We start from the raw sequence: 25,454 nt of genomic DNA, 5'->3' as shown, positions 1-25,454 counted from the left end.
TGGTGTGGGGTGAATGCTTTTTCAAGACACTGTATACATTATTTCTTGATTGCATGTGTTTACAAGGGGAGTTCCATAAATCATATTTTTACAGCGGTGTAAATGGATTTACTCATATACATCCCGTAACCTTTAAAATGGCTGTAAATATTTAAAATATTTACACAATGTTCTGGGTAAATATTTACATTTGTGAATATTGAGGATAATATTGATATTTCCGTTTAAAAGGCCAATTATAAATATAACAGAAGTGAGCCGGCTATTAATCAATGAGATTTTAATTAAGAAATATAATTGCAGTATTCCACATGGATTAATAGTGATTACATTTATGTACATATGTGGTTTAGTTTAGGCATGTAAACTTGACCATACAATGAAATAACATTTAAATGAAAACAATTCTGAATATAATATCTTCTTATTTGATTTTACTCTATCTTGAATGGATTGATTGTGCGTGGTATTGCAGCTCAATATAACTAAGTGGCGATCAAGTTGCAATAACAGATACAACCCATGATCAGCGATAGTGCTGTTTCTGAAAGGAAACGGCAATATTTTTCTAATCAAGGACAACCCCTTTAATATTTGAAGTAAAAAGACAAATAGACCTTTATAGGTTGAAGGGTTATTCTCATTTTCAGTGTTCAGGAGTTCGCCTCTCCTTTGCTTTCTGGCATCCTGCTTGCTGTGGTGCGGTGCATTCCGAAAGATTGATAGTTTGGACCAGTGGCATGGTTTAGTCGTTAATCCGAACCATGTGCGCTCCAATCCTGCTAGATGAGGCAGCTTTGCCTCTCAAGCATTAGAGGAATGCACGGCCCTGAAGCTGGTAGGATTCGGTAATCTCGCCAGTTTCAGAACTGCGCTTAAGAACTCCATAGCAAAGAGCATGCAGGCATGAGCTTTTTCCGTAGGCAACCGGCCACCACTGGTAGACTGCAGAGGTGGACTGTAACTTGGGCAACGAGCAGGAAGGTATGCAATTCCCCATTCTTGAGAATGGAGAGGATTTTTAATTGGATAAATTACAAATTTGCTTGTTTTTACAATGACTTGGGAATTGTATCCATTAAAGGGAACCTGTCAATATGTTTGTGCACAGTAACCTACGCAATGTCAGGTCGGCACCTTTATACTGATTAAAAATGATACCTTGGTTGATGAAATCTGTCTTGTGGTTGTTGTTTTAATCTTTATTTTCAGTTTTTGTTAATGATATGCCCATGTCCTGGGGCGGCCTGGAGGGGGGGTTTTCATGTAGTGCTTTGACTAGATATTCAAAATGCAGAGTGCTGACAGGTCACTGATCTGGCTGGCATCTGCTTGCAGAAGATTTTTTTTTGCAGTATGTACATATATTCATTATGTTAATTAGGGGGCAGGTCATTGTGGGATCAGTGACCTGTCAGAAGCCATACAGATGAATACCTAATCAAAGCACCACATAGAGACCTCAGGCCGCCCCGAAGCACAAACATATCATTAATTGAAAAATGATAATAAAGATTAAAAAAGAACCACAAGACTGATTTCATCAACCAAGGTATCATTGTAATCAATATAACGGCACAAACCTGACACTGTCTGTAGGTTACTGGGCACAATCCTGCTGACAGGTTCCCTTTAATGATCATGAGAAAACCCTTTTAACATCGTCAGGGATAGTACAGACTGCTTAGTCATTGTTCGGGTAATGGAAATCCACTTACCGAATTAGATTGTGATGAAATATATACTCTCCACTACTTGCATGTAGAAAATCTACAATTCTGGCTGTCCCCAGTGCCACACCACTGGAAGAAGAACACATGTGAAGGATAACATCTGCACTACCAGATCGGGCTCCGTCAAGCCGAAGAAATTGTGTTTATCAGGATGTATGGTACTTTTTTTTCAGGCCTAATGGGATTCCGGACCAAACAGGTCCTTTCTTCAGGTCCTTATTATGTGTCTTATTGATGTGATCTCTAACCAGTCCCTAGCTAGGAGGTAGCTTGCTACAACAGACATCTACCTAACAGCTTGGGTGCATAACCTTCTAAACTATGCCGACTCCAACCTTGGTCCCCAGACAAAGTTAAGAAATTTGGAGAAATGTTCATTTCCTGCCAGAATTCTTCTCATGCCCACATGCTAAACAATCCCTTGTTTTCTTGCATCAATCCAAAGTATTGTATAACTTGTGGTAAACTAAAGGAGAACAGCTTTTGCAAAATGAATGCAGAATATCTAATCCGAAAGGCACAATGTTGAATGGCTGCGTCTGACTGTGTCCTGGCTAATGGTTTGTTTGTTTTGCTATAACCTTTTTATAGAAAAATACCTGGGTAAACATCATGCCTCATCCGGGACCGGTAGCGTCCTACAGAAAATGTTAACCACTTTGATGCGTCATTTTTCTACGTTTAACACTGGAGCTATATTAAGTTGTACAACAAAAACAAACACTCCAGAAATAAAACGCTGCTGAAATAGGGCACATTACTGTCAGCGAAAACGACGCCAAGATTGTGGTGTTGGTGTTTTGTGGTTTTCAGGAAGCTGCACTGTAGCCATTTATTCCTATTGAGTGAGATTAACTACATTTTAGGATTTAGCTGAAATATTTAAAGGGTTTTTCTGAAGTTGAATTGTGACGACACTGTATGTTTGACTGGTCGGTACCAAGAGACACACCACTCGTCACACCAATATGTCTGCCATAGTAGCACAATTTGTATTGGAGAGATGTGCTGGAGCTATGGATGTCAGTGGACGTGCCACTAAATGTCATATTCTCATCAGTGCGGAATCAGATAAGTATTTCTGTACAATTAATGGAGTCGGCAGAATTCCAGGTAGAAGCATGACCAGTTACATTTCCAGAACGAAAATAATGTAATGGCTCTTGATGACATGTGGGGATCATTTTGGAAGCTGTGACCATGTATAGATCTTTCTGGTGGAGCCACGCTGGGTCCAGCTTTATTGAAATTCAAATGTTTCATATCTGGTTTACTGAAAATAATTCTCTTTTCTTGTGTCCCTGCAGACCTTCCTTTCTTAGAAATATTAACCTTGTATATGATTATATGGGAAATTCCTCCCATAGCACATGATTTCCAGCATGTACGTAATTATCCCAGGCAGAATCCAGTGCTGTAATTAGGCCTAATCCAGAATAATGACGTGTATGGATCTTGCATTTGCACAATAAGTACCATTATAAAACACCACATAATATTAAGTGTGGCCTCACATGCTGTAACAGGCAATGAGTATATGGTTAGTTTTTGTGTACGAAGCTCATGCCTTACAGATGTAGCTTTCCGACAAGCTGTGCAAATAAAAAGTCGGGGGGACAATTTTGAGAAAACGAATCGGCAAATTTGAAGCTGAGCGCAAACATAAAAAGCATTTGGCCATTTCTATATTTGTGCTGTAAAGCAAAATGAAATATGTAAAGAGAGACAAACACCATGTCTAAGGCTAGTTTCACATTTGCGTTTAAAAACGCATCGTTTTAAACGCAAACGCAGGTGGTGAAAACAACGCATGTAAACGCGTGCAAACGCTGCGTTTTTTAGACGCATGCGTTTTTGCATGTGGTAAAAAAAAACGCTGCGTTTACATGCGTTTTTTCCTGCGTTTGCGTTTTTGAAACGCATGATGAGAAGTGTGTGACAGCTGCCAATCATCAAAATCAACTAGAAAACCCACTATAAACAGAAATGGTTAGGGTTAGGATCCCTTTAGGGTTAGGGTTAGGATCCCTTTAGGGTTAGGGTTGGGGGGTGGCTTATCAGTGTGTATTCTTGTGTTTTTTCTATTGAAATGCATGCGTTTAAAAACGCATGCAAACGCATGTGCTTAAAAACACATGCGTTTACATAGACAGCAATACGTTTTTTTGCCGCAAAAAAAACGCATGCGGTTTTTTGCCGCAAAAAAGCCTCTAAAAATTATTACATGTTGCATTTCCGCAACAAAACGCAAGCATAGAAACGACGCATGCGTCGTCAAAACGCATGCGTTTTTAATGTTAAGTAAAGAAGAAAAACCGCATGCGTTTTTTTGCACTAAAACGCAGCGGCAAAAAACGCAAATGTGAAACCAGCCTAAGGGACAGAAGGTTTCACCATCAATATTTTTTTTTTTACTTTTAAGAGCAATGACGCCATGGAATTATCTGCCTCAGCCGAGTGTGAGGGCTCGTTTATTTAAGGATTTGAAAAGGGATCTGGATGCCTTTCTGGAAAGATGTAATATAATAAGTTACATTTAGTAAATTGTTTAAAATGGGTCGTTGATCCTGGGATTTCTTCTGCTTGCCTTAAGGAAGGTTGCAGGAGATTTTTTTTTTTTTTTTTATCTGATCAACATTGATGTTGATACAACTATGGTGCAAATGGATCCTCAGTAACACATAGAACAAGTTTGTATTATTCAATTTTTCTTGTACAATAGCCTTAAACTTAATTGGTGAATTTTCAGCCATGCCCTGCTAATTTCATGTCCATGCCATGATGGTAACTTTGCGAACAGGTTGTGACTTGGCTGCTTGTTGTCTCTGGCGCTTCCGCTTGTGTGCATTCTCAATGTGCTTTAAGAGGATCTGTCATCAGGCCAAAAATGGACAGTTTTTCCTCTTATTATATTCCCACTGCTCACCTGAGTAATACATGTTGTTTTTTAAACTGCCATATGGTTGCTTAGATGTGGGGCATTTTATTCTATACCAACTTTTGGGATTTTTTCCAAGTGGGTGTAGCTTTCAGGATAATAATGCAGAGAGGCCTATAGACATGCCACAGAGAATCATGTGAGCACTAAACTACTCAATGCAGGATTCACTAAATCATCCCAGACAGATGTCTGTCCAGCCTCTGTTTGAAGACTTAAGGTACCGTCACATTTAGCGACGCTGCAGCGATATAGACAACGAGCCGATCGCTGCAGCGTCGCTGTTTAGGTCGCCAGGAGACGTCAAACACCGGCAACAGCTGAGTGATGCAGGAGCGATCCAGTGACGTACTTATCGTTCTCGCTGGTTGTTGCTCCATGTAAAAACATTGCTGGCATCGTTGCTTTTGCTGTCAAACATGACGAATCACGCCGACCTGACGACCAAATAAAGTTCTGGACTTTCAGCGACGACCAGCGATGTCACAGCGGGATCCTGATCGCTGCTGCGTGTCAAACACAACGAGATCGCTATCCAGGACGCTGCAACGTCACAGATCGCTGTCGTTCTCGTTGGAAAGTTGTTCAGTGTGGAGGTACCTTTACATTGAAGGAGAACTCACCACCTCTAGTGGTAGCCTAGTCCACTCACTTTAAAAATGTTTTTTCTAATATCTAATCTGTATCTTTATCCTTTCAGTTTCATCCCACTACTTCTTGTGTTTCCATGTGCAAATGAAAATAAGGATAATCCCTCTACAGTGTGACATACCTTCAGATATTTGTAGGCAGCTATTAAAGGGAACCTGTCAGCAGGATTGTGCTCAGCAACCTACAGACAGTGTCGGTTCGGTGACGTTATACTGATTAAAATGATACCTTTGTTGATGAACTCCGTCTCGTGGTTGTTGATTAATCTTAATTTGTAGTTTTCAGTTAATGAGATTCTCGTGCTTTGGGACGGCCTGTAAGGGTGGTCTTTATGTGGTGCTCTGCTTACATGTGCATGTTGATAGGCTTATGACAGGTCACTGATCCTTCACTGACCTGCCACCTATTTTACGTACTGCATAGAAGATTGTATGGGAAAAAAAATAACATTCATCAGGCAGGCGTGGGGAGAGGAAAAAAAATTACCTTGATCAAAACTTCGCCGGCGACAGTGCCCATCGCGTTCCAATAGATTCTACTGCACAGGCGTTGTCCGTGCCATCTTTATGGAACTACATTTTTTTTCCAGCAAAATGGTTCAAGTGCTATGTCGATGGAGCCAATTTTTTTTTTTCCTAGCAAAATGGCATCGGCGGCAGCGCCAGCGCAGTAGCATTCGGAACGCAATAGATGCTACTGTGCAGGCACAGCTGCCAGTGCCATTTTGATCAAGATAATTTTTTTTTTCTCTCACAATACTGTATGGCTAAATCATAAATGAACGTATGCATATTATCCATTGTATCATTGTATAACGCAGGCGCCTGTGTGATGAATGTAATTTTTTTTTTCCGTGCAATATTTTATGCAGTATGTACAATAGGGGACAGGTCAGTGAAGGATCAGTGACCTGTCATAAGCCCATCAACATGCACATGTAAACAGAGCACCACATAAAGACCACCCTACAGGCCGCCCCAGCGCACGAGAATCTCATTAACTGAAAACTGCAAATAGAGATTAAACAACAACCACAAGACAGATTTCATCAACCAAGGTATCATTTTAATCAGTATAACAGTGTCTCTAGTTTACCGAGAACAATCCTTCTGACAGGTTCACTGTAAGTCTCCTCTTAGCCTTTTTTTTGCAAGCTAAACATTCCCAGAGCCTTTAATCTTTCCTCTTTGATATGAGATTATAATTAACTAGATGGCAGCCCGATTCTAAAGAATCGGGAGTCTAGAATCCATATATACTTTATTTATTCAAATGTAAAAATAATACAATTAATAAATAATAGTAAGAAAGAACAAAAAATGGCTGCACTCACCAGCTCTTGACAATTCTTGTTATTTAAGGTACAGTTACACAGGATCCATGAACATGCTTATGAGGGGAGGGATGAAAGACATCAGACGACAAGTTTGCGTGTTGTGGCAAATGCCACAACAACGGTTCTTTGCTTAAGAACAATGTCAGGTAGTAGGAAAATACCCAGTTAATAATAGGCAATAGTTCTTTCCAGGAATGCAGATATTAATAAATAGGCAGTTTATATTGCAGAGAAATTGCTGGGCAATAATGGACAATGTCCTTATGTGGCAAATAATAGAGCAATATACCCAATGTGGCAAAGAAGAGGTTAATAAACGGCAGTCTCTCAGTATAACAGTCAGTGAATAATAGGCAGTATATGGAGAAAACACCAAACAAAAGTTCAAAATTGGTGTGAAAATGTCACTGAACCACTTCACAACTAAATATATATAGTTTTGGTAAATGGTATTATCATTTTTTTGACGAAATTCGGCAGGAGCTTGAAGAGCAACGTCACTGGGCCCGCCTCCACGCAGTAGAAACTTGCTGTGAGGTAAAAATTCAAAAATCACACCAAAATGGCGGGCGGAGTGTGTCACAGTACGGCACGTTTCTGATTGGTCGCTCGCAGCAGGCGGCAACCAATCAGACACTGGACACTGTTGACGTCACTTATCTCCGGACATTAGCTCCGGACGTTAGCTCCGGACATTAGCTCCGGACAGGAAGTTGGCACAAATTGCAGGAAGTAGTATTCTAGGCAATTATATATTAGATACATTTATTACAGTTAACTTTTAATGTTAAAATGTTATAAATATAACCTTTTATAATGGAAAAAAAATCCTGTTTAGTCACAAGTTCTGATGAATAATTTGTGTTCCAATACCTTGATGTGGTAACAAAGACCAAAGCTACATTAGTTTTTTTAAGTAAAATAAAACGCTAGTGAAATTGCCCGTGAGCTATTGCCCCTCTCATGGAGCTAAATTATTCCCTTAAATGGGTTTTCCCACACCAATGTTCATTTTAATCAATAGATCTTAAAATGATAATACGTTCCCCAACTGGAAAGTGTTGAAAAAAAAATGCTGAGATAATCTTATAAATTTGTCTCTGCTGTGTACTGGGCAGGGGAGGATGCAAAAGAGAGTATACAGACAGGGCAGTACCGGATCACAGTCGATTCTTTCTTTGCTTAAAGACAGGCAGTGAAATGTTTTACCTCACAGAAAGCAGCAGCTTCAATCCCATTCTGTCCTGTCTGTATACACTCTTTTGCTCCCCCCTCCCCTTAACAGGAGCTGTGGTATGATCAGTCCATGTTCCTGTACGGTCAGACACAGCCATTACACAGTACACAGCAGGGGCATATGTATAAGATTATCTCACCACTGGAACATTGTTTTCAGCACATCTAATTGTGGAACTTATTATTATTCCAAGATCTATCAAATAAAATGTACGGTACTTTCTGTTTGTGGGAAAACCTCTTTGAGGCCTAGTTACATGTAGTGGTAACTATTAAACATGTGTTCCTGAAAACGCTCATTCACAATCCTCTGCACATTTAAAAATACTGATGATCAGCCAACGAACAATTGCAAAATGCTCATTCATTGGCTGATTGCATTGTTTGAATAGGGCATGTGCTGCAGACATGAATCCTGCATGGGGGCAGAACATTCACATTAATGATCATTCTGTCCCCATACAGTTTATCAGCAGTAAATGAGTGTCGATGAATATGTACATGATTATTTGGTGCTCGTTTATGGGCAGATGTTGGCCCATTTCAATATACGGTACTTATGACGCAACAGTATAATGCTCAGACTTCTTGGAGCCATAATACGGAGTTCTATGTGGCTCTTCTGTATCTGTTTTTTTTTTTTTCATACAGGCTCCATGCAGTTTTATACTGGATGCATCTGCATTGAGTACACTACTTCATGTATATTTGCCGACACATACTTTTCTCGTCAAAGGCATTCTCAAAAAACGATGACTCTGCTGTGACACACGTCTCTCAATAATGTATCACTCCCTTCCCAAGAGTATTGTCCGTCTCGGTGCTCTACTTCTGAAAGATGCACATTAAGTTTTCTTCAATAAGACGTAGGTAAAAAGTGATGTATTCAAAATCCTGTATCCATTGTAGTTGGACATGAGATGGAAGCCTTACGCCTTGTGTCTCTGTATTCCATCTCATGACCAAGTGCAACGAATAAATAATTTTGGATCTGCCAACCGCACTCTTTTTACCAAAGTCTTATTGAAGAAAACGTGCTCCCTGATGATGGCTTTCTGTCCATCTTGGCTAAATTCGGCATATGCTTGGGTAATAATATGAAAACTGCGTGAGAGTGGCCTTTGATACTACTCAACCAATGATGGACAAGTCAAGTATTTTAGAGCTGCCCAAGTAATTTCATAATCTCACAATCTTGTACATCAGAGAGTTTTCTGCCTAAGTAATCGAAAGGTTGTTTCCTAAATCTTCATGGGTTAACTGAACTCAGGTTTAATACTTAGTGCAGACTTCCAGACAGTTCCTATGATAAATGGCAAGTTCCTATTTTCCTTTCGAAGTCTTCACAAGGTCATCATTTATAATGCTTGTCAATAAGCTTATAATTCACCTTTACTTTCCTCTTCTTCTTCCTCCCACAGGGAAACTGTGTAAACCTGACTGAGGCTCTGGCACTCTATGAAGAACAGCTGAACAAGCTTTATTGCCCCGTGGAATTCTCTAAGGAGACAGTGTGCGTTCCCTCCTACATGGAGCTGTATCCTTTGTAAACTACGTTAATATTGCTGCTGGGGAAGAAAGGCTGTTCTGAAAAAAAAAAATTGCAGTCCATTGTGGTAGTACAGAAATTCTTTATTACTTATGTTTTATTAGTCCTATTAATAAGGTAATCAGGATACTTCTGTATCTACTTCATGTATTCCAATTTTATATACTCAGAGGTCAACCCACATCATGGACTATCTATCCTCCCTGACATTACCAAATGGTGAGGAGGATGCACTTTTAAGATGTTTATTAAAAGCTATAGTAGTTGAGAGATGTATACTGCTTACAAGACCAAGCTCCATGACCTCTACATGCTGCACAAAGCATATTGACGGTGTTTACAGAACACCTTTCACCAGGTCAAAAGTGATCCGTTTTTGCTCTTATTTGTTACTGATGTTCCTCCCGAGTATTTCGGTTTTGTTTTCTTGAAATCATACCATATACTTCCAGAAACATGAACATTTTTATTTAGTGCCAATTCTTATGGTCTTCACCAAGGGGGCAGGGCTCACGGGATTCTCTGGGGTGGAGTGTTTTTAGGCTGCTCTGCATTACCACCCTGTGAGCTATTTCCCTTTGGTAAAGACAATACAAATCAGATTGAAAGAAATTTTGGGATACTCAGAAGAGCAGCAAGAATATTATAAGTGTGGAAACTGTCCACTTTTCACCTGGTAAGAAGTTCTCCTTAAAAAATTGATGGGCCATCCATATACCCCTTTATACTTAATCTAACACCTCCCTATGCCCTACTGTCCTAAGGATATATGGATAAGGGTTAATTAAAGCAGACAACTGTTTGGGAGAACTTTCGTATTGCAGTATTTTAACACTGGAGCAGAGGAACATATTTAAGGAGGAAGCCTCTTAATTATCTTGGTGCATCTTTAGTTTGTGTGTAGATTTGTGATACCTATTTAGTCCAATTTCTGATGTATATTATGGTAAATTGGTTGCATTATGTCCCATGCCCTATTTGGCTCAGCCCCGCCCACTTGTTGGAAAAGAAACCAGGCTAAGGCAAAAAGACAAAAATACCCTTACACCAAATTTTGAGACTTTTGGCATAGAGCAGAGGGCCCCAACCTTTCTTACATTGGGAGCGATATTCAACGTTCGCGAGTCATATCCAGAGTCCCAAGAGTAGCTGAATTTAGCTCCTGCTTTCCCTCACAGTAGTGACACACTGAGCCCCCATTACTGGTATAAGGACAGCCAAAGCTTCTCTATAGAAATCACACCATACTTAATGCGAAGGCCAGTATACAGTTGGGAAAATAAGTATTTGATACACTGCCAATTTTGCAAGTTTTCCCACCTACAAAGAATGGAGAGGTCTGTAATTTTTTTAGGTACACTTTAACTGTGAGAGACAGGATGGATCTTAAAAAAACAAAAGAAAAATCCAGAACATCACATCATATTATTGTTACATAATTAATTTGCATTTTATAGCACAAAATAAGTATTCGATATAATAGTAAAACAGAACTTAAGATTTTCTATTGGATTCAGGTCTGGAGACTGTCTGGGCCACTTCAGGACCTTGAAATGCTTCTTATGACGCCACTCCTTAGCTGCGCTGTTTGTGTGTTTGGGGTCATTGTCATGCTGAAAGACCGATCCACAACCCATCTTCAATGCTTTTACTGGGGGAAGATGGTTGTTGGCCAAAATATCGCTATACATGACCCCAGCTATCCTCACTTCAATACGTTGCAGTTGTCCTGACCCCTCTGCAGGAAAGCATCCCCAAAATATGGTGTTTCCCCCATCATGCTTGATGGTTGGGACGGTGTTCTTGGGGTGGTACTCATCCCTCTTCTTCCAAACACAGCAAGTGGAGTTGATACCAAAAAGTTCTATTTTGGTCTCATCTGACGACATTGGCGAACTTCAAACGGGCCTGGACATGTGCTCGCATGCCCTGCAGAATTTTAATCCATGACGGTGTAGTGCGTTACTCAGGTTATGTTTGAGAATATGGTCCCAGTTCTCTCCAGGTCATTGACCAGGTCCTCCGTGTAGTTCTGGGCTGATTCCGGACCTTTCTAAGAATCATCCTTACCCAACGAGGCACGATCTTGCATGGAGCTTAGATCGTGGAAGATTGACAGTCATCTTATTTTTACCATTTCCAATAATTGTGCCAACAGTTGTTGCCTATTGTCCTGTAGCCCATCCCAGCCTTGTGCAGGTCTACAACTTTGTCCCTAGTGTCCTTAGACAGCTCTTTTGTCATGGCCATGGTGGAGAGGTTTGAGTCTTACTGAGTGTGTGGACAGGTGTCTTTTATACAGACAACAAGTTCAAAAAGGTGTAATTAGTAAAGGTAATGAGTGCAGAGTAGGAGGGCTTCATAAAGAAAAACGAACAGGTCTGTGAGATCCAGAATTCTTGGTGGTTGGTAGGTGATCAAATACTTATTTAATGCACTAAAATGCAATTTAATTACGTAAAAGCACACAATGTCATTTTCTGGTTTTTATTTTTAGATTCTGTTTCTCATAGTTGAAGTGTACCTACAATAAAAAATTACAGACCTATCCATTCTTTGTAGATAGGAAAACTTGCAAAATTGGAAGTTTATCAAATACTTACTTTCCCACTGTATACACATCCAGATCTTCTCACAAAAGTCACCATATGGAGACCTTCTCTTCATTGCTGTTTGCTAGACCTGGTGCCAATGTACCAAACTGGCAGACAGCCAGGACTCGCACATCATGGGCCCACATGTCACATGTGGCTCCTGACACACAGGTTGGGGACCCCCGGAGTAAGAATTATAAGTTCCCTGTTCTGAGTGTTGATATATGTGCTTGAGAAGCAAACATACTTCGCTTCAAGCAAATGATATCATCTCTTTTTTTTCTATAAAGTCTGTGTTGATTTTGCCAAGAATGTTTCCTGAAACTGTGAAGTTTATCAAACTACCACTGACTTAGAAAGTGCAGAAGCAGAACCTCTGGTGAACATGTGCCTGGCTGAGCATCTCTGCAACAGACCAGAGAAATCATGTAACATACATGCATGCTCATAAGTTTTCTTTGCACTCAGTTGTTATCATTGTGCTTTTAATAGTCCTTGTTTTTGTAGCTTTGAGTAATTTATTGCCCTCTGTATGTTTTTGGAGACTCCAGGGCTCTCATCTGTCATTTTATGGGCCATAAACTCGCTCAATCATGGTTACAATAGGCAAGGAGAACCCATGTAAAGTTCATAAGCTCGGGTTATGTTCATAGCAGCATTTCAGTGTTATATTTTCCATTGCAGTGTTACATTATATATATATAATTTTATTTTATAAATATACGGGGATTGCCAGATCCTACTCAAAGGTTTGTAATGGAATTTTTGCCTTCAGTTTCCATCTGCTGCTGCATTTTCATTGCAGTAAATAAAATAAGCGACTTGTAAAATCCATTTATCATCCATTTCCTAGACGATAGCTTGAGTCAGGATTACTCTTAAGGATGCCGCTATTTCATTTGGATGCACAGGATGGCACGGACGTTTACAGACAGGGTGCCAATGAGAGCATGTCTGAAGCAAAGGAAGCCCATTTGTGTATTTCTGCGGAGCGAAAATGTTTTAAATGTATCAGGTAACTCCTGTCTCGGAAGTTTAAGTCGGTTTAATCCTCTGCAATTTCTTATAGGATGAATGAATGATCACTGCGGTGCAGAACTCCCAGGAATATTTGGCATTTGTCTATGGAATATAGACCATTAACATAGCTCAAGAAGCATATAAAATGCCACCCTCCAAATACCTCATTCACGATTTAACTGGAAGCATCGAATGATGCAGCCTAACGGGGTAAAAGTTATTCCAAGCTTTCTTAGAACAAATATAAAATCCACTTGAGCAATAGAAAGCAGCAGTAGAATCCATAATCATCGCCTATGATTAAGGACCCTAGGGACGTCTGAGGCGCGGAAGCTGGATTGTTTCTGTCGTTCTATTTCCTAATTGTCCAATAAAGCCTGAAATAACTTTTACCTTAGTCTGGATCGATTTATGCTTCCATTTTTTTTTTATTGCAGAGCTTTAACAATCTTTACTCTGCATCATTGCACAGATTTTTTTTCTAGGCATACGTTTTCATTTTTGCTATAAGAAATTAGTTTGATCATTTCTGAAATCTTTGAGCTGCTGTAATTTACAATTGGTAGAATAGAGAAATCAGGCCACATACTACAGATTGGTTAAGGGGCTATTTCCATTGCAGCATTTCATAACTGCTTTTAGGTGCCGGCCAACAGGAATAGGACTGGATGGGTATGTGCACACGTTGCAAATTTGCCTGTGCAATTTTCTGTGCGGATTCTGCATCTGTTGGCAGAAAACGCAGGTCAAAATCTACCGTTTTTTTTTGCGGATTTTGTGTGTTTTTGTTGCGGATTTACTGCAGATTTCATGCGTTTTTACCCCTGCGGATTTCTGTTATGGTATGGGTGCAGAAACGCTGACGCTGCAGATCTGCACAAAGGTTTGACATGGTCCTTTTTTTAATCCAGTGCGTTTTCCATGCGAAATTTTCTGCACCATTAGCATAGCATTTTTTTGCCATTGATTTACATTGTACTGTAAATCACTTGCGGATCTGCAGTGTTTCTGCACGGAAAAAACGCTGCGGATCTGCAGGAAATCTGCAACGTGTGCACATAGCCGATAAATAGCCGAGCACAGCTGCTCTACACTGTATACATAACTTCCATAAAAATGAATGGAAGTTTCAAAAACCACAGAGCTAGCGAAGTTGTGTCACTTCTCGGAAGTTACGTCAATAGCATAGCTATCTTTGCTACATTGTTTCTGTAGCTCCCATTCATTTCTATAGGCATCACGTAAACCGTATGGTGCAGCTGTGCACAGTTATTTTTGGATAACTGCCTCTGATGGCCGCCACCTTGAAACAGTTGTTCCCGTCTTGGCCATCAGGTGGGAATAATCCTTCAAGGGCTCCAATTTGCCATAATACAGATCCCACACTAGAACACATTTTTTTTTTTTTGTTTACGGACCACCGCACATTTGAAGTGACTATGTGGGGTCAATATGACAAAAAAATACCCAAAAGTGACACCATTCTACAAACTGCACCCCTCAAGGTGCGCAAAACCACATTCGAGAAGTTTAAGAAAACAGAAAAAGATAATGCCAGCTCACAGTTGAACTTTATAGGAGTCCAGCATGCATGGAACCACGAGCCGACCACTCGAGTATCAATTGCAAAAGTAAATCAAAAATGTTCCAGCTTCTGGTAAGATTTTCAGAGTAATCTTTATTCCATCAAAAAAACAATTAAAAAAATATGTTGGACAGGAGCAAGTGACGCATTTCGAACATGATTGTTCTTTATCAAGCTTGATCTAAAGAACCGTGTTTGAAACACTTCGCTCGCTCCTGTTCCTGTCCACCATATTTTTTTAATTGTTTTTTTGATGGAATAAAGATGACTCTGAAAATCTTACCAGAAGCTAGAACATTTTTCTATTTTTTTGCAAAAAGTTGATTAACCCTTCAGGTGCTTCACGAGAACTAAGGCAATGTGGAAGGAAATAATTATAATTTTATCTTTTCACAATAAAATTGCTTTAGACCCAAACGTCTTTATTTTTACAAGGGTATCAGGAGAAAATAGACCACAAAATTTGTTTTACAATTTATCCTGAGTACACCGATACCCGGTATGAGGGGGGGAGCCACTGTTTGGGCGCATGGCAGGGCTCAGAAGGGAGGGAGCACCGTTTGACTTTTTGAACGAAAATTGGCTGGAATCTATGGGGGACACCATGTTGCATTTGGAGACCGCCTGTTGTGCCTAAACAGAGGAAACCCCCCAATTCTAACTCCAACCCTAATACAGCCCTAACCCCAACACACCCCTAACCCTAATTCCAACCATAACCACAACCCTAACCCCAACACCACCCTAACAACACAACCATAACCCCAACACAAGTATAACTCCAAGCCCAACACAACTCTACCCTAACCATAACTGCAAAGAATGGGAAAAAATTTTTTTTAGATTTTATTATTTTTACCTAACTAAGGGGGTGACAAAGAGGGTTTGATTTTTTTTTTTCTTTTTATTTTGATCACTGTGATAGGGTCTATCACTGTGATCAAAATGAACCAACAGGGTAGCCAGGTACCAGTCGCAGGATCTCAGCAGAAGCACTGTGCATGGGCCCACCATTTTCTTCCAGAAAGATGACGCGGAGGACCAGGGGGTGGGGCAGGAGGGTCTGGGGATGGCAGAGGTCCCGGAGGGCTCTGGGGACCCCATTTCTCTCTCCTCTGATGTGCTAGATCATATCAGAGGAGAGAGAAATGAATTGAAAATCTGACCTTTTTTTGGCAATTGTCATTATTCGGTGAATAACAGCGATCACAAGATTGGGGACAGCAGAAACCAGCCCGAATCATGTTCTCCGAGGCCTCAGCTACCCCCCGGTAGCTGAGACCCTAGAGATTTTTTTAGTTATATGTGCAGTTGTGGCCAAAAGTTTTGAAACAAAGCCATAGTTTGCTTTTCGCAAAGTTTGCTGCTTCAGTATTTTTCATTCTTTTAGTCAGATGTTTCTATAGTTCCTGAAGTACAGTTATAAGTGTTTAATAATATTTTAGACTTTTTTTTTACAGGTTTATGCAGTGACTCAATATTTACAGTATTGACTCTTTTTTCAAGACTTCTGCTTCTGGGCCAGATACCAGCTTCTGGGCCCACATGCCTTTTGAGGATTGACCGCAGATTCTCAATGGGATTGAGATTAGGGAAGTTTCCTGTCTATGATCCCAAAATGTTTTGTTCAACGATCCAGTTAGTTATCACTTTTTCTTTGTGATATGGTGCTCCATCATGGTGCAATAACCATTGTTCATCATCAAATTTCTCCTAGATCGTTGGGAGACGTTGCTCTTGCAGGATGTTTAGATAATATTCTTTTTTATGGCACTGTTATTAGGCAAAATTGTGAGTGAAACCACTCTTTTGGATGAAGGGCAACCCCATACATGTATGGTCTCAGCATGTGTGGGGTTGCCCTTTTCTTCTCTGGACAATCATTCTTTCAGTTGTCCCAAACAGTTTAAAGGGGGCTTCAGCAGAGAAAATAAGTTTTACCCTTGTCCCTGCAGTCCAATCTCTGTACTTCTTGCAGAATGTCAGCCTGTCCTTGATGTTTTTCTTGGAGATAAGTGGCTTATTTGCTGCACTTCTTGATACCAGATCAGCCTCTAAAAGCCTTTGCCTCCCTGTACATGCAGATGCAGTGACACTTGCCTGCTACCATTCCTGAGCAAGCTCTGCACTGTTGCTGAACCAATCCTGAATCCTCTTTAGGATACACTCCTAGCTGGTTCTGGGTTCTCTTGGGTACCCTAAAGCGTTCTTCATGGCAATTGAATATCTCATTTTGAATTTCTTGATACATCCGAGAAATGTTTAATTTACATTCACAACTACTATAATACTCTTCATAACAATCTAGTTAATGAAAATTGCCACAATAAAAACTGAAGCAGCTAACGTGAAAACCAACGTTTTATGTCATTCTCAAAACACCTGAATGATTCCACTGGCACACAGCAGTATTCCGGAAAAACATGCCCTCTTATCACTGTTGCCCAAAAAATATTAAAGCTAAGCCTCCTGGTACGAGACAATAAAAAAGTAAATAATCAATGGTCTTTTCTAAGGTTAAAACTGGCTGTAACACCAAGGGGTTAAAGAAATATATATTTTTTCCTTTTTTAGGTTCATTTGAACATAAAATAATAAAGACCATGAAGTAAAATTCCACCAAGAAATTAAGTTTGCTAGCATCAAGGCTAGGTTTCAAATTTGCAGTTGCCTTGCAGTTGAGGCAAAAAAAAGCAGAAAAGAACTATAAAGTGTGATTAGAGTTGTCACACACATCTAGGTAAATTGCTTACACAGAATATATAAACCCTCTGCTGGGTTGGTGCCAGAATTCTAAGTATCGTTTGTAGTTTGTTCTGCCTTCGTGGTTAGGACAGCGCTCTACAACGGTTATTGGTAATACTTTTTGCCTTGGCAGAAATAAATATCTTGTTTGTTTTTTTTCTTCCTCTCCTTGGTCTGTCTCAATTTGTTTATTGTCGAAGGACTAACCTAGTGTTAAAAATTCCAGCATTAGTCTAAATATGGTTCAGTATGAGAACAAATGACCGTGACTAGGCAATGATAAGTATGACAGAGTGACAGCAAAATAGGTAGTATTGAATAATATGGACGTAGGCCGTTCATCATGTCTATTTTGTTGTGATTGCGACAGACATGAGCCCTTCGCCTTAACTGAAACCTTGTTCGTTCGTTCATTCATGTCCTGTCCTCAACACATTATTTATGGACTGTCCACTCTCAAGGATGTCTGAACACCACTTGGCCATGGAAAAATTAATTTTACTAGCATTATTTTCTAAGTACAATAGTACCGCGTAGAAAGTCCAGTATTTAGTCGATCCTATGAATAAAAAGAATGTGAATAATCAGTATGTACGGTAATAAAAGCGTCTAGTAAAGGAGTTTTCTCCTTATAGAAAGTGTCACTCATTCTAAAACTAGTCGGAGGGTAGATTACTTAAAACTTTTAATGACCAGTCCTGAAATGGTTTTAATGACCTGCCAATATTTTTTATTTTTGCCTCTCCATGTTTCAGCAGCCATAACTTTTTTTTTTTTTTCTACTCCATCAATGATGAGAATGTATGAGTCCTTGTTTTATGCCGGAGAAACTGTATTATCTTTTGGTGCTATTTTGGTGTGCGTACAAATTGCAAAATTTATAAACGGTAATTGTTTATTTCTAAACTGTTTTTTTTTTTTTTTTGGAGAGGGGATATTTTGTTTTTGTAAAAAAAAAAAATTCAACTTACTGGAAAAAATAGCACCCTACAGTGACATAAGTCACTACGGGGGTGGGTAGTCACAGTATAAGCAAGACCGAAGCGGTGAGGAACCACTGTTTTCTTCTCCGATTTCCCAGCTGTGTCTGAGGGCAGGCAATTTTATTTGCTGCTGCTGGGTTGCTATAGCTCTAATCCTGCGCCAGAAAATGTACAGTACTATTGGATTAAAGTCCACAACCAAGCACCATAACTTTATGGTGTTTGATGGTTATGGGGCTAATACAACTTTTTATTAATAGGAGCTCTAAAATATTATAGAAACTTTTGGTTAAAAAGGTTATCCCACAATTTCAAGGAATCATCTGCCCATAGAATCAATGTCTGATTGTTTGGTTTCATCACTGACTTGTGGCCTACGGATATTGTGAGTGACAGCCCAGCCACCCTTTGGTATCTGGAGTGTAGTGGATTGTCTGTTTTGTGAGTGACAGTCTAGTCATCCAATCTGATCTTGAGGCGTGCTGGGCTGTCAGCATTTTGATTGCCAACCCTGCTGCTCAATCTGGTCCAATCTGCTGGTGTTTCATCAAGTGCTTACCATCCCCAATAATTTTAATATAATCACCTATGTGTATGTAGTATACAGCTCTAGCAAAAATTAAGAGACCACTACAAAATGTTCAGTTTTTCTGATTTTGCTCTTTATAGGTATATTTTTGAGTAAAATGTAAATTGTTCATTTATTCTATAAACTTCTGACAACGTCTCCGAATTTCCAAGCAATAATTTTGTATTTTTTTTCTGAAAAGGAGAAATGTTCAAAATTTAAAAAACAGGGCTTTCAGACCTCAAATAATACAAAGAAAACAAGTTCATAATCATTTAGAAACAACAATACTAATGTTGTAACTCGGGAAGAGTTCAGAAATCAATATTGTGTGGAATAACCATGATTTTTAATCACAGCTTTCATGCGTCTTGGCATGCTTTCCACCAGTTTTTCACACTGCTTCTGGCACAAAATGTAAGCCGTTCTTCTTTGTTTGATGGCTTGTGACGATCCATCATCCTCTTGTTTATATTCCAGAGGTTCTCAGTGGGGTTCAGGTCTGGAGATTGTGCTGCCCATGACAGGGTTTTGATGTGGTGGTCTCTTAATGTTTGTCAGAGCTGTGTATGTGTATATAGTGTAGTGTGCGTGTGTTGATATACTCACTGACCCCTGCCTTTGTCTGTGCTCTGCGCTGTGACGTCACTGAGAGAAGGAGTGGAACAGCGCTGGATTAAGAAGACGGCGGTATGCACAGATTTAGTGAAAAAAAACGTAACGCGAGAGCTTCTATTATAATTGTTGGGTGTAGAATTCCCAAAACTCCTACAACCTTTATGCAATAAGAGAAAAGGCCCCTCCATACATACGTATAAAAATGATTTACTTTATTAATGTGCAAATACAAAACAGGCAGTAATAAAATAGACCACACATATATATACAGATAAAAATGAATTGTGCGCACACTGCGTATGTCTATTGTATTTTATTTTGTGTATTGTACTTGCATATGAATACAGTAAATATTTTTTATATTATATGGAGGGATGTTTTCTGTCATTGTACAGGATTTGCTGATAATAGAATTAGGATGACTAGGCATGGGTCTGCTTTCCATCACTTACTGTCCAGGGCTTATGCTCTCCGGTGACATCACAATGAGCCTAATTCATGGGTCTGTACATAATACGCATGTGAAGAACAGAATGTGAATGCGTTTGTTATTTCTCTATAATATTAGATGAGTAGGCAATATCCTTTCAGCACTAATTAAAATGTCTTTTTTCCTATTGGAATGTCCTGGTGTTCTAAGAATATGACCCTGTACACGTTATCTGTCTGTCTGCTCAATATCATCCTCTGTTCTCCTTAATGAATCTTCTCCAGATGGGTGTTTTACACTATATGGAAGAAAAGCAATTCCTGAGCATTGTGTAGATCAAACTCTTCCACGCTGCATGGAGCATATTAGGCTTAGCACCTGCTGCATGCGGCATTGTGAAAACCTTAAATTATACTTTGTAGATAATCTTAAGAAGGATTAGTACAAGTATATGTGGCAATTTAAGATACTATTTAAGTTTGACAAAGAGTGACTTTAAAAATAATTTTTTTATGAACTGGTATGATGTTACTTTAATCTTGTATTGTGTTTTTTTTTTTCTCCTTTCTTTTTATTGAAAAGTCAACTTGGAGATTGTCAGCAAGCTGTAAGCTGCTTAATGCACTGAACCTAAAGAATGTGACTTTTTTTTTTTTTTTTAAGATTTGTGTGCCCCAGTATTTTCGGCAGGTCATTAGTAATGTCATTGTGTATACATTATCTTTATATATGAAGTCCCCAATATTACACATGGTAACTCTAAGAGCTGGGATTATAGCATTGTCGGGCAACTGATTCAACTCCGCGTGGTCTGACACTGGTTTATTTCAGCTTTATAACCTTCCAATATACCAGGTGGGTTTTTATTTTGGCCGCATTCACAGTATGTTATCAACTGCATCATTGATATTTTCAAAGGGACTTCTTCTAACATATATATTGATTTCTGCAATAAAAATGTTAAAACCAGAAATATACTCTCTCTATATAAGTATATTTCTGGTACAGTCAACCCTTGAGAACCTCCAGCAAAATTACTAAGGGAGTTGGTGTAGTATTTTGCAGGGTAAGTTAGCCCTGAGATCAGATGCATATTGGATACGGCCCTTTTTGACAACAACACGGTGAGCTTCTGGCCTTGTGTAACAGATGGTCACCAATGCTATTTTTCCCATATATTTATTTTAATGTGTTGTTTTTTGCTATGTTTTACAAGCTTAGTATTGCACACTTTTTTACAAGTTGATCAAGTGGTGCTTCCATTTGAGGTAGTTTCCTAATGACGTATTGACATGTTGAGTTTTAGCTGAAGGCCACAGAGATCCAGATAAAGCAGTACAATTCTGTATTACTAATACTGTCACACTTAAAGGCAACATATCGGGACTAATTTCTACCTGAGACTAGATGTATGGCTCTATATTTGTTGTTACCCGATGTGAATTGATATATTTCTTGTAGAAATCGGCCCTGCCATTGCTGAGAGATTTGTAGCTGCAAGTGCGTTAGGGTGTGTCTCAGCACTTACAGCTTCCTGGCCCTTCCCTCACTCCTAATTCCCGGCTCTGCCCTTGGCTCCTAAGCGTGGCAGATGAATTCAGCCTCTGTTATTTGCTGTCCCTTTCCAAGATCTCATGCACGGACTCTGACCCCTGTTACTAACGGGCCCGGCGGGAGTTTTCGGTGAGGAACAGCAGTTGACAGGTGCTAGACTAACCTGTCAAGGGCCAGATGGGGAATGAGGAGTGAGGGTCAGAGAACGGGAAATGCTTTGATACACCCCAATGCATCGGTAGCTAAATTTGAATACAGTTTCAACCGCATATTTGCCAGGGCGGATTTCTACAAGAAAGGTACTGATTAGTGATGAATGAGCGTGATCCGATAACATCTTATCAGAGCATGCTCAGTTACGGTGTGCTCGAAAAATATGTTCCCTGCGGCTGGATGCCTCGCGGCCCTTAAACAGCCGCAACAAATTCAGTGATTGCCTAACAAACAGGTAACCCCTGCATGTGTTGCTGCTGTCTAACATATTATTGGAGCACGCCAAAGACACTCTGTTAGCACCCGCGCATGCTCAGATAACACCATATCCGAGCACGTACGCTCGTCACTAGTACTGATTTGCTCAGGATAACCGCACCTATACAACCATACCTTTATTAATAGATTATGTAGAAATGTCTCCTGACAGATTCCCTTTAATTTTAGGCCTCATGCACATGATTGCTATGGGCCCATACTGAACATAAAGTCCTTTGCATTTTGCTTGGAATAATTTCATCATATTCTATATGAATCCACACATAAAGAAAAGTGTTGTGATATATCGCATGCCCGATTTTATAAATATTCTTCCCTACAAGCATGTGCTCTAAGAGAATACAGTGTCCGTCACCATATATACTGTCTATTGCCTATCCTGTACCTTCATAGTTTATTTCTGAGATGGTGACAAGGACAAGCGGCCGATATACTGCTGGACATCTTTTGTCTTTAGACTGTTAGATGATTAGAACTTTGCTTTCTCCATTCTGTACACCGATAGCTAATTCTTATCTGCATCAATTACATGTACAATGTGGTAGAATCTACCAATCTTAGATCTCATGGTTTAGAAAATGATTGTTTTCTCATGTAAGACGTGTGTGTGCCAGTCTCAGAACACAGAAACAAAAAAGCAGCAAAGCAAAAGAAAAAACAAATAAATAATAAATATATATATATATATATATACGGTATATATACTAAAAAAATGCAGTTTCACAGGACCTCAACTATTATTGTGTGTGACCATGCAGGCAATGAAGTGTAGAGATGTAGGTGCTTTGAACAAAAACGCAGCACATTTACTTTATTTAGCATTGTTTTGCACTAAATGCTATGAATTTGAACATGACCATGTACTGATGGATTTAAGTAATATACAAAAATTTTTTTTTTTTTTTTTTTTTTTTTTTTTTTGGAAAGAGATTTTTGAGTACAATATTTGCCTTTTATGCCAGATATGTGTTCTAAACTACTGGTGAGGAAAGCACACTGGAGTTCTTTTATTTTAGTCACAGATGTGAATGATTTTAGTTGAAAAAAAAAAAAGATACTTTCACAAATTTCTGTCTATGGATTTTATTTAAGACGTATGACTAATAGATTTCCTCCTTATTTTAATGATGTCTGTGGATAAAGCTATTATTTTGCAAGATCTGTGAAAAAAAAAAAAGTTAAGGCCACATTGATCTCCCCATGTTGTTCCTATTAGTATAATGTTGAACAGCAGCTGAGCAGCACTCATTTCTATAGTCTGCATGTATGTACATTGGTCCAAGGATGATAAATAGTGGATCTGAAAGTAATGTACGTCTCTAGCCATAAAATGGGGCAACATCACAATGTATATTTTCTTAAAGGGAATCTGTCAGTAGGTTTTTGCTGTGTAATCGAACAGCAGCATGATGTAGGGGAAGAGCCTCTGTTTCCAACAATGTATCACTTAGTTTACTGGGTGCACCAGTTATAATAGAATCACTTTATTGTCTGTTCTAGATTTAGCAGAGCTCAGAGTGTTGTAATCCCATCCACACCACCGATTAGCAGCTTTCTGTGTACATCGTATAGTGAGAAAGCTGCTAATCAATGGTGGGGGCATAGTTGGACTAGCAGACACGAGATTGTGTCCTGTAGTGATAATCTCCTGCTGAAAAAACACTAATTGTATTGTAGCAGCAAAACACAGTAACATTGTGGGAATCCAGCTCTCTGCTCCTACGTTACGCTGCTTTCAGATTGCATAGCAAGACCTGCTGTCAGATTCTGTTTTAAAAAATTTGTATGTAAATTAAGTCTTCTGAAGGAAGAAGAAAACCTATCTCTAGAACGCCAGATCTGAGTTTTCGCCACTCATCTTTGCAGTGGAGGGGGCCGGTTTGCTCTACGAGGTGCCTCAGGTGCACAAAGTTCCAAAAACATATTATAAATAGGTATGTCTTTCTTCTGGTGTCTCAGGTTGACTTGTAAGACACAGCTTACTTCTTCCTGCAGATGAAGTTCTTTTCATACATTTTTGTCCTATGGTGCATTGCCTAAAAGTAGCCTCCATACTAGGCTGTGTCTCTACTTACAGACAATGGAAGTTCAGTAGCTTGATTAAAGGTGTTGTGGCATATTCGTAAAAATGGTGCTATGTAAAACTGGAAGGCACTCCCATAGGAACCAATAATAATCTAACATCAGAATAAAGACATAAAACAAAATCTATAAGCCTATTGTTTCCTATGGGCCACACCACCAGGATTCCTCTGTGCTAGTTTTCTGAAATGATCCCTGATAAGTATAGCCATGTCAGCCGTGTGGTTCATTTACTTGCATTTCCAAGCTTTTATGTGCATGTTTGTGTTCTTTTACTCAGTTGTGTTACTTTGCTTCTATAAAATTGATTTATTGAACAATGGTTCCATGGAACTTGTAGATGACTAGAACAACTAATACATTGTGTAAGTGGTCCAGACACGGCGTCCTTCTTAGAGTTCTAGTCTCGGTGTGTTTGTATTGTAAGAAGTTATTCCTTCAGTAGGATGTCGGCTCTCCGGAGTAATCACTGCAGCGGAGAAGACTCTTGGATAAGAAGGCTGTCCTTTGTTGGTGCTGACGATTTAGTATGGTTTCAGATGCCACGGAAATTTGCTTTTAAAACACATTTAGACTGAGATCTATTGACAACTCTTGTTGATCTGTTTGGCAAGGTGCGCTGCACATGCGTTCACCATGGGTACAAACAGATGTAATATACTGGTTGATATGCTTTTTTTTTTTTTTTTTTTTTGATTGTTTGCACTACAAACCTGCTTCCATCTGGAAATGTGATGCATAAAAAAACTTGGATTGTTAATGATTTGACTTTTGCAAGATGATTTGCTTGCCTTGCATCTGCTGCACCATGTAGTACCTGTGTTTAAATAAAGGTACAGTCTGATTACCTGGTCTCTGTGTTGAAATTCAATATAAAGTTATTTAACAAGGTATAGCCACTAGAGATGAGGGAACCTTTCAAGATTCAATTCGGTGAACATCCTGGTGAACCCAATTGAATTCAATGGGAGAATAAACAAAACACATAGACGACAGCTTAAGGGGGGGGGGGCACACAGCTTCTCAAACAACTCCAATTAGGGGCTCACACCAGGAAAAAAGGCATCATTTGACCCAGAGTAGAAATTTGATAATGACACGGCAGCAATCAGCCATGGACCATACATGAGGTATCGGGGTCTGGGCCAGCATTTACAGCTTTGAATTGAAGTTTCAAATAAGACTGTGGGTGACAGAGCGGTGTAAGCCTGATGACACCTCATGCAACAGCTCAAACTGTTTTTTTCTTTTTTTTTCTTCAGGCAATAATCTTTTTTTCTTCAGCTTGTAAGAGCAATGATGTAAGGATAGTAACACAGGTAGTTCACCGATTGACCCAC

General features: G+C 39.4%; 1 protein-coding gene across 1 annotated transcript in view; it reads left to right on the top strand.

The window, feature by feature from the left end:
* Nucleotides 1-24,961, top strand: part of SMS (spermine synthase) — a 177,807-nt gene extending 152,846 nt beyond the window's left edge. Inside the window, exons 10-11 of the mRNA XM_069761472.1 lie at nucleotides 9,316-9,431; nucleotides 20,271-24,961. Coding sequence (XP_069617573.1) covers nucleotides 9,316-9,431; nucleotides 20,271-20,310 — 156 coding nt within the window. The 3' untranslated portion in view covers nucleotides 20,311-24,961. The remainder of the gene's footprint in view (nucleotides 1-9,315; nucleotides 9,432-20,270) is intronic.
* Nucleotides 24,962-25,454: the final 493 nt, after the last annotated feature.

The sequence above is a fragment of the Ranitomeya imitator genome, chromosome 3 (assembly GCF_032444005.1).
Source record: "Ranitomeya imitator isolate aRanImi1 chromosome 3, aRanImi1.pri, whole genome shotgun sequence".
NCBI lineage: Eukaryota > Metazoa > Chordata > Amphibia > Anura > Dendrobatidae > Ranitomeya > Ranitomeya imitator.
The sequence above is the reverse complement of the archived record's forward strand: the minus strand, read 5'-3'. Positions and strand labels throughout refer to the sequence as shown.